The sequence below is a fragment of the Amblyomma mixtum genome, chromosome 2, assembly GCF_055824585.1.
Source record: "Amblyomma mixtum isolate Tamu chromosome 2, ASM5582458v1, whole genome shotgun sequence".
NCBI lineage: Eukaryota > Metazoa > Arthropoda > Arachnida > Ixodida > Ixodidae > Amblyomma > Amblyomma mixtum.
The window spans coordinates 52833113-52843441 of record NC_143013.1 but is presented as its reverse complement, the minus strand read 5'-3'; the positions used below and the strand labels follow the sequence as shown (position 1 = coordinate 52843441).

The 10329-nt window shown below is 47.7% G+C and overlaps 1 protein-coding gene across 1 annotated transcript; it reads right to left on the bottom strand.

Annotated features, from left to right (window-relative positions):
* Positions 1 to 483: 483 nt before the first annotated feature.
* LOC149359359 (uncharacterized) lies at positions 484 to 6649 on the bottom strand. Its single transcript, XM_089569035.1, has 4 exons — positions 6598 to 6649; positions 5063 to 5094; positions 2933 to 3061; positions 484 to 1863 (listed from the first exon to the last, which is right to left on the bottom strand). Exons 1-4 carry the CDS (start codon positions 6647 to 6649, stop codon positions 484 to 486), a joined length of 1593 nt encoding a protein of 530 aa, XP_089425161.1.
* Positions 6650 to 10329: the final 3680 nt, after the last annotated feature.

Below are 10329 nucleotides of genomic sequence, written 5' to 3'. Positions count from 1 at the left end.
TACCTTCTACTGAGTACTTTACATCGCCGGTTAATACGTACGTGTCGATTTTTAATGGGCGTGCACCAGGCAAGTATCATGTACCGATAAATATTTGTGACTGGATCTGACTAACGTTATGCCGAGAAACTGAGGCGAAAATGCCCATTCTCGGGCAGTTAGAGAAAACGAAGGGTTTGGTTCTGGACATAAAACAACTAAAAGCCCATTTTTGCGAAGCCGCGCACGCTATCAGAGTTTGACTGTCTTCATTAATCTGCTCCGACGAGCGTCGACGCATGACGTCCAGCAAAGACACAAACATGTCAACGAAAAGTAGTCTGAAGCAGAAATCAGCGACCCCGACATTCCACGCCTGCTCAATAAATTCACCTGTATAACGTGTCCATAAACCATTTCCTTGAGTTCGACGCCCATAAGTGGACTCAGTGTCGTCACGACAAGCTATCTCGTTTTAACTTTGGCTACACGGTGAAGACAAAACTAGTGACACGGGCAGAAGCAAAGCCCCGGTGGCGCACCTCTCGCAGGCCTCGAGTCCAACTCTGAAGACTGGTCCAGCTTGACCGACAGCAGCAACGGCTTGATAGCATATTCCGGTTCTTTCCGCGTCACCTTCTTAAGATCTACAGACACCAGCCTAGGAAGCTTGGTCAGGTCGTTCATTGGACCCCGCGTTCGGCCGAAGAAGGACAGAGCCCTGTAACCGGCGAAGGGCTCGCTGGGCTGGAACCTGTAGAAAAGTCGCTTCTTGTCTTGGAGCCCCGGATAAGCCTCTTTCTTTCCACGCCATCCGCCGTGCACAGTCTGCCGCCGAGGAGGTGGCAGCGCCTTTGCTAAGCGCACCACCTCATCCGTTTGTTTCGCAGGTTTTTTCGTGCCCCGCGGTTCAGGTGCAACTGGACCACTTTCGTACGCTTCGTCTTCGCGAGATCTTGTGTCCTCTACTTCGCCACGGAAGGCGTCCCGTCCGGCCTCTGCCTGTCGATTGAAGTCATCTTCGAGCCAGCTGGCCGGATCGATGGCCGGTTCCGGTTCAGGCTGAGGTAGAGGCAGGGGTGGCTCAAAGCGTGGCGGGTTCGCCGAGAAGGTGTGGAACTGGACTCTTGTGACGGACGGCCTGCCCGAGACAGGGCCGATGCTGGTCCACTCCTGGAAGCCTCCTGCGTCGTGATGCCGAGCAGCGTCGCCGTTGAAGGCTGGCTGTAACTGTCTTCCCCGCTCTCCATTATCTTCGTTGGTACGAGCCGGCTTGGTTTGTTGTTGACTCTTGCTAGGTCGAACTCGTGGTTCCTCTGGTTGGCCTTCCTTTATTTTCGCGAAGACCCGCATCTGAGCCCTGCCACGGGACGAAGAGCTACGCTCGCGCGTCGTCTGTTTGCTACCCCGGTCACTGGAAGAACCATCGCCGGCCAATAGCGGAAGCAGGATGATTGGTTCATGAGTTTTCGGCGGCGCCTTGGGCAAGATTTTAAACGTGGATGTCTTGGTCGGTTTCGAGAGAGGCTTGCTTTGGCGTGAGGTCAAGGGAGACGAGGGTTTGGAACGCGATTCTTTCTCTCGGTTGCGTTTGCTGCCGCTGGTCGGCTGTGGTCGAGGGAATGGCGATGGGGGTGGGGGTGGTGGCGGCAGAGGTGGCCGCACTGGTGGCCGCACAGGTGGTGCCACGGGCAAGGCCCCTTCAGTGCTCTTGGTGCCGTTCTTTTCTTTGTTCCGGAGCAAGTTTAGGTGGTAGAAGCTGGGTGCCTTGCGGCAGTCGAATTTGTACCACCAGTCGCAAACGAAATTGCGCTGGTTGAATATGGTTCCGTTGACGCACAGGAAGCTAGAGTTACGGCCGTCAGCCAGGCAGTTGTGGTACACCTGAAAGGAAGAATGCCGAGTGGCGGGGGTTTAAGTAAGCTGTAATTATTTTAGATTGCGAATGCTAACTTGAAGTTACATGTCAGCGTTGATCTTATGAAAAAGCGATGCCGTTTGTTTCGTGATCTTAATTTTGCGTTACTCATGTTTTCCATAATTTTAATACTTACGTTCCTGACTGTGGGTAACAATTACCTTCGTCATTTTGACGACGTTATCGTCCGCAGCTAAATGGCGTTCATTATTGACGCACGTTGCCTACCTCGAACCTGTGATTGGTCGCTGTCATGGCATAACAATGAAAATGATAGAGATTAAGGTAAACCATACCAAGTCATTTCACAAATGGCAACTTTTTAAAGCGATGTACAAAACTAGCGGGGGGGTGAGCACTGTTCGCCATTTCAACAGAGTCTTGACTTGGGCATTTGTTCCTCCATTGATAGTTGAAGAATCGCTCGCAGGCCACACCGAAAATGCGACGTACAACATAACTGAATCGGCACAGTGCCATACTAAACACAGGAGAAGCCAACAAGAAAACTGAAGTGCCAGCACAAAACCCGCAGGTATTATCTGTACATACGGTTTTGTCGGACGTTTTTTGTTCCGGCAACACCATGAATTAGCGCAAGGGCACTTCCTGTTTGAACAAGAACTGGCGCGTCCATTGCACCGGCGAATTTTGAAACACTGCGCGGATTGCTTTGCTTGCCGCGTGCGTTATCAAAACCAGCGCGACATACGTCGTTTGCGCCGGCTTAAACGTTTTCAAACGCGGGTATCTTTATCAGCATTCATATTTGTTCCCAAACGTCAAAACCGTCTATAGGAAAGGAAATACAAGATAGGTTCAATAACACTTCTCAAGGAGAATCATCGCACTTTCGTAGTGAAATTAACTTGACCTGTTACGGAGCTTCCTTCGGGTAAAGTCTTCTCATTTCTTTTTTGTTCATGTCTCAGTTGTCTTGTTTCCGCTTCATTTGTTGAGTACAGTATTTTCACAACGCTTTGCCCCATTAGCATGCATCAGTAGTCTTGCTCGAAGTTGCTGGTACCGTCTCACCTGGCAGTCCGTCTCTACGTCCGCAAAGTACCCCGGGAACTCTTGATTGCTGCATCGGAACTCGGTGACCGGTATTTCAGCGTTCGCTGGAGCAGTACCAATCGGCCGTGTAGTCACGGTCGTCCTTCCCTGCATAAGGGCGGCGAGATATGAACAGTAATGGCTTGTATATGCAATCACCAATAACAGCAGAAAAACTGGCGAAACAGAAAACGCAAACTGTATTGCGTTTTGTTAGAACCATCAGGAGCTCCATCACTTCGTCGGTGCTGAATGAAGTGCGCGACTCCGGGCTGTCATAGGCGCTTAATGCGGAAAAAAAAAATCAATTACTCCATTAATTGTGAGAGCTTTATGTTCATTGCCTCCGTTTATAGTCCCGCTGTTAATGTCTTCTGTACCCGCTTAAGGGCCTAATTAAGCAAAATGTACGACCAACAAACCCCAATTGCTGCTATCATTACTAATGGAGTGCATATTGCAACCGCGCAAAACGACGCAGGACGAAGAGAGGAAAGCACAGGACAAGACGCGTCTTGTCCTGTGCTTTCCTCTCTACGTCCCTCGTCGTTTTGCGCGGTTGCAATATGCACTCTATTGTCAACCACCAACTAGCCCGCCTTCACTTGTTACATGTGCTTTCATTACTTCAGGCTCTTTACTGCAGTGTATTTTTACATGTTTTTGTTTCTTTTTTATCTGATTTTGGTTGCCTTATTTCCTTATTTTGTTTTTCCGTAACAAAGAAAGGACAAAAAGAACGGGTGCTTTCTGACCTCCAATAAAATGTGTTCGACAAGCAATACCGCACTCAAGACATGATTTCACAAAGCCAGCGCAGCACTCGAGCTCATTCGGAGCTCGCAGCGCTTCGGCCGAGGCTCGCGACATAGCCCTCACGCATGTTCTCGTGAGAGGCGCGATTAACAGTCGCCGTGCCTCATCTCGACTGTACCGCTTACCTGTTCACGACTTTCGTCGGAAGCGTCAGAGATGTCGTCGTCTCTTCCTGTCTCCGGGGAAGGGAGAAAAGGGGGTATTTTTTCTTCTTAACTATGCCTTCCCGTGATGGCCTCATTTTCCTCAAATTCTTGTGGTCGCATGCTTTCACGACCTGGGATGCAGTCTAAACTAGTCGGACGAGGCCTAAGCATGCTGCCACATTTGAGTGCTGTTCCTTATCCTTGAGCTCCCTAGAATCTGTAAGGTTACTGACCCCTTGAGGGCATTGAAATAGTAATAAAAGTGGAACACGGGCCATCTTGTAGCGTTAAGCTTCAACAAAGGCATCTTCGATTTCGTCCAAAGTAACAAGAAAAGGCAAGAAAAAAAGCACGAGTTATCAGCCCTCGCGAGAATAAAAAGGTGAGGCAGGTCTGCAGTTGTTTTGGATTCGAATAAGCGTGGATACGCATAGAGCACATGCCCATACTGAGCGGTCAGCGTTATACGAAATCAATGCAAGAAACGTGGCACTCTGTTGCCTCCACGCGAAGTACAGGTATCTAGGGAGGAGCTAAGGTCATGCATTTGTGTAAGGAATGAGGCATTTGTCTAAGGCACAAAATACATATGTTGTGCAGTCGACAATTTGTATATTTTACCGTGATTAGCTCAACTGCGTTGCCACAACTGCGACCGGCACCGTATTATACTGCACGAGTGTTAAGTACCTGAAACTTAGAATCTCTACGAAAGTCTACTCTCAAGATATAGCTTGTGTACAGTTAGCCTTGCGCAATCGGCAGGTGCGGGGTTCGATTGCCTGCAGTGCCGCTGGGCACCCGTCGATTTTCCAATGGGTACAAGCTTTCTCCTGTACTCTTGCTCGGCATGTCTTAGGTGAAATGCTGGGCCGCTCCGCGTACAGACGAAAAACACGTTAGGCATTTCGCCCTTTGGCCAGGCGACCCTAGTGACACTTGAATCAAAGCGTGACGCGGTAAAGTATCAGAAGGCCTGATGTTGCGTGGAGCATCTGTCATTCCAGCATTTCAGCCGCCTCTGTGAGGTTTAGGAAGGATAATGCCAGACACTGCATGCTTGCTTGTAGGGGAGCCTCCATACAATCGCCTCCACCGTTTGATTACAAATTGAGGTTCACAATAAATTTGCACGGATGGAACTCACCTTTCTTTGGCCTGCACACACGGCGAACACGCCTGAAAAAAAGAAAAAAGGGTGGAAAACTACATCAGTCATTTCAATAGCGTTTTCATCGCTTATCTTGTTGCAACCGAAATAGACACAAAGTACGGAATGCGTGTTTAGCACAATTTATTGTAGCTCTGGATATTATATGCGTCAGCCCTCACAAGTGAAAGCATGTAGCTTTCAGATAGCCTAAATTGTGACACGTACACTTACTTCGCTTGCTACTCTAAACAAATACCAAAGGTAGGCACACTGGAACTTTAGAAAAGCTACGCGCTTTTTAAAGATAGGTGGCTCTACTCATAGTGCAGAGTCGAGGAGTGAGCAAAAGGAAACGAAAGCAGCACTCTAAAGTGCTCTTGATTGCGTGTCAGCAGTTTACAACAATTGTCAGCTTTTAAATCAAGTTCAACTTTGCAATAGATTTTGTTGGAATGTGACTTATTACGAGGCACTTTGAAGAGAAAGCTTCAGGTGAATAAAAAACATACTCGCTGGGCTAATACGTAGAGATCTTTTTCGTCGCTTTCAAGCGCCGAAAGAAGCGTCTGAATTCTGGACCACAGCATATACACCATCAAAAAAAGGCTATTACGTTTAGAATTACCCTGTGATGCAGACTGCACGTGCCTACCACACCATTTCAACGAGCTCTACAAAATATATTATCCACAGTGTCTCCAGCTAAAGTGATTTGGATATGATCCTAATTCACAGCCTTGAAATCCTCCGTTAGCCGCTAATTTTTTGCCTAGTTATAAAAAACAGTGTCCCAACACCATGAATGCCTTACGCAGGCAGAGGAGACACGGTAAATAATAATACACTGACCTAAAATCTTGGCACATGCGAACAAAGGTAAACACGGAATGAGAAATAAAAAACTTTATGGGCAGGAGTTGTGCACCGGAACGTTTATTGCAGCCCTTTGTATTTCCGCACCGCAAGCTTTAGCATTGGGAGCCGAGCAGCGCCTTTGTATGATGTAATTTTTGTTGTTCGCCCACAGGCTAGCACTACTTGAACCCTGAATTGCACTTCTACTGACTTGGGCAAGCGCAGATACAGTGGAATCCTTTGCGAAACGATGGCCAATTTACCAAGCGGCTAGGTAAAGTACCAATGGTGATTGACCTTCGCCAAACCTGGCGGCACCTACTCTGTGAAACCTGATAACAAGCTGCGAAAGGCTATTCGAAAACGGAAATGTCAGTGGAGGGAGTAGGAGTAAAGTAGTACAAAAGTTCTACTACCATAAACGTTTCGAGAAAGCAAATGATCCTGGCGACATACGCGCATCTGAAGTTCTTGCGCCGCGGAACGATTCAACCCGGCCGAGATCCGACTGGCACCCCCTTCATATGCAACCCATTAGTGAAGCAGACAGCGGTCACTCTTCTATCGACCTCAACCCACAATCGGTCACCCCGGTCGACCTCCCAGCAGCACACAAACACATTTCTCTTTTTCGACCTGCAGGTAATCCATGAGTGGGAAAGGCCGTCGCTCACCGAAGACGAGCAGCATCCACGCGTAGGCTCCCGCTCTCGATGAAGGCCGCATTTTTGTCGGCGCTCGAGTGAACAGCGTTTGCGAGCGCTGCGCCGACACTGGTACGATCGTCCGCGCAACTCCTGTGTTCGCCGAGACAAGGGAAAGCGGTACCGAGGAAGACTGGCCCAGGGGGCACGTCTTTATAGTGCCACAGCCTCTCCCGCTGCTGTCGCCTCCTCGCCGGCTTTATTTTTTGATTGTCTCTCTTTCTCCGCCCTCTCCCTTGGGAGGTGAGGGAGGGGGTGGTCGGACCGTTCCGTGTCCCGCGCACTTCCGAGAGCGTCTTCTTCCCTTCGGAAGCGCGCGCCCGCGAGAAAGCGTGCGCGCGTGACCTGGTGAAAATCGGTCCGATTGTCACTCTCGACACGCCGAGCCTTTCTCCCTCTGCTCTGTCTTCTGCTCCTTCCTCCTCCCGCTAATTATGTCCTGACCGCTGTGTGCCTTCCGTTACATTTTTCTCAACCTCCTCCTCATTCGTCGCACCAGCGACAGGCTCTAGAAAATGGCGGCCAGAGAGCGTGAAAGCGAGTTCGTCACGCACGTTAAGCCCGCGGCTACGACGTGGACACTGTATGACGACGCTGTTGCTCTCGCTGCCATGCATGATAAGGAACGAGCATTGGAAGTGTTAGAAGGGTGGAAGGACACTGAGCGTTGCCCATGGGTTGGTTGTCTGGCTTGTTGGCTCGTAAACATGTGACATCTCGGTTGTGTTCTTACAGCTTCGACTTCTGTGAAGGTTTTGTAGCTGCGTTTTGAGGTTTACGTGGACCAAGGCGACTGATTTTTTCGTTGTTTTTTTTCTGGGAAAGGAAAACCCATTGGGAGTGGGAGGAATTTCGACACCGTAATAGTCAGGAACGTTAAACACTTATCACCTCGTGCTCCTCACAATATCCTTCGTGTTGTTGTCGCGTCATCGTTGATCCTCAGTTTAATAGAGGAGCCCCGCAATGCCAAATATACATTCACATGGAAGCATAGGTTTGTCAAGGTGCTCGGTACCGAGTGCAGTAATATTAACAATATGGTATAGCGAAAGCTAAAGAAAATGTGGCTGTTAGAAGTACAGTGTTTTCAAAAAGTTTCGAACCCAAGAGGGTTTAGTTCAGAGCCTTCGTAGTCCGTCTTTTCTACCAACCATAGAAGTTCTAACCTTCGAAGGAGGAGATCCAGAGCTCCTCATATCTTCGAGAGCTTTGTAGCGCTCGGGATGCATGACGAGCCACACGGCCTGGACGGTTTGCAAACCCCCGTGGGAAACCTTTAATATCGCAACCTTTAATACGCAAAAACAGGAAGCCCGCAGTGCATCGAAAACTGGCGCAACTTCTTTTAATTATTATTTATCGGCTGTGACTAACTTCTATTGTTGATTGTATATCAGCGAAGAATTAGTCCTCTTTAATTAGTCCAAGAAGACACCTGTTTCGCAAGTTTCGCAACAGCAACTGATAACATAGACCTCCCACTGTGGCCATCACCAATATTTTAATATAATGCGTGTCTCCGAAAGTAGCAGAGATGCTTGCGTGATCAAATAATTTCCACGGAAAGCGCTTAACTTTGAACGCTTTATATATTTTCTGCTGGGCTTTAAAGTAAACGGCAGGGCTGTTGTTGTTGCTGTGCGTCTATTCCGACACACATTCATATTCACCTTCCCGCTAATGGCAATGTCTTTGCATGCAAAACCTCTAGATTATGGAACCATAGGTCCACAGGTCCATGCAATAATGCCGCCATGGGCTCATAGGATCACAGGACCGCCTACCCACAGGGACATAGGACCAAGAATGCATAGGAGCATATGCGTCCATGCGGTCACAAGGTCATATGATCACAAGATCACATGACCATCATGGCACAGAACCATAGACGCACAAAACAAGACCAATGAGCAGGACCATCGGACGGTACGATGATAATATCATACGACCAGACGACCAAAGGACCGCACAAGACTGGAAGCCTACAGGGTTACTGGTCATAGAGCCACAATCCTGTAGGGGACCGTGGGAAAACTGCCATAGGACAGTAGGGCCGCTGTCATTAAGGTGTGTGTTGCAGCTAACGCAACTACATCCTCGCCGTGCGTGTCAGCATGTCTGGAGGCTTTCTTTCTTTTAAAGTATGTTAGATTAACAAGAATTTTATGCGCACCTTTTAAGTGTTGGACTTTTAATTCCATATAGGCCTCAAAATGAACTGGCTAACGAAATTGTTTGAGGGCTGTATTTTATAAAATGACCTTATTCTAGCTAGGTTTATTTAATCGCAACTAAAAATATTATAATAGTTCATGTTTTTCAGTCCATGACTAGCGATACATTCAAAGCCCAAATGAACAAGCTTCTTTAAGAAAACGTACGTATTTGGTTGTATTTGTTAAACATAGATAAGAAGAAAACTTCTGCACATCAGTGCACGGATTTTTTTCCTGATTCAATCATACATTTGTTTGCCGTCGATGAGCCACACCTTTGAAACATGAGTAGGTGATCAAGGTGCTCTCTCCCGATCCGACCTTACCTTGTTGGCGGCCGTGGTAGTAATAAGGCGAAAAAATACAGAATCAGGAAATTAAAATTCCTAAACACTGTCACAACGGTTAACATGCCTTCATTAGTATGTCTATAATCAATGTCTTAAAACCTAAGTTCTATGTACCCGCAATTACCAGCCAGGTGGTTCTATTGGGTATAGAACGGAGCGAGGCCACCTAAATCTGCGACAAATTTTCAGAACGGAAGGTTAAATAAAGATGATCTGGTTAGGCAGTGAAATTTATTATTTTTACATGTCATGACACCACTATTATTTATAAGGCAATACGTACTGAGGAAATGGATTAATTTTTAGAAGCTATGGTTCTTAACGGGCACGGAAATCCCGTTATGTCTCCATCGAAATGCGCACTCGTCGCAACTGCCGAACATCACCGCCACAGGCCCATCGCGACAGGCTAAGAAAATATATTCAACGATAACGATAAAAATGCTAGGAAATAAACACATCTTATCGGGCTCGTTCTTTAGCTATCAATACGCTGATTGTGATCAACTCTTTCTTTTCGTGCGTCTTGTTTTTTTGTCAGAAGTTTTCTGTTTATGTATGTCCTGTTCCTTTATGTTTTTATTATGGCCTGCTGTGTATAGTAACAGCAGCAAAAATTTATGGGGTGCGTTTTCTCGGAAAAGAGATTATTTCAGCGTTGCCTCACGACACTCTCACCTATTACTGCAACCAGCAGATGGAGCATACATGAACCGTCATACCTTCAGACATTTCGGTCATCTGGCTTTCGTGACTGCGCCGAAATATTTTCCACACACCCGCGTCCCGTAACTTGACATTACCTGATTGGTTTACTTTGGTTTGTTTATTGGGGTTTAACGTCCCAAAGCGACTCAGGCTACGAGGGACGCCGTAGTGAAGGGCTCCGGAAATTTCGACCACCTGGGGTTCTTTAACGTGCACTGAGATCGCACAGCACACGGGCCTCTAGAATTTCGCCTTTATTGAAATTCAGCCGCCGCAGCCAGGATCGAACCCGCGTCTTCCGGGTCAGCATCCGTGCGCCGTAACCACTGAGCCACCGCGGCGGGGCAGACATCACCGGATCATAGCGAATACACATTGCATAGCTTATAATCAAGAGCAGGCATTTTGTTCGTTTTTCGTTTCGC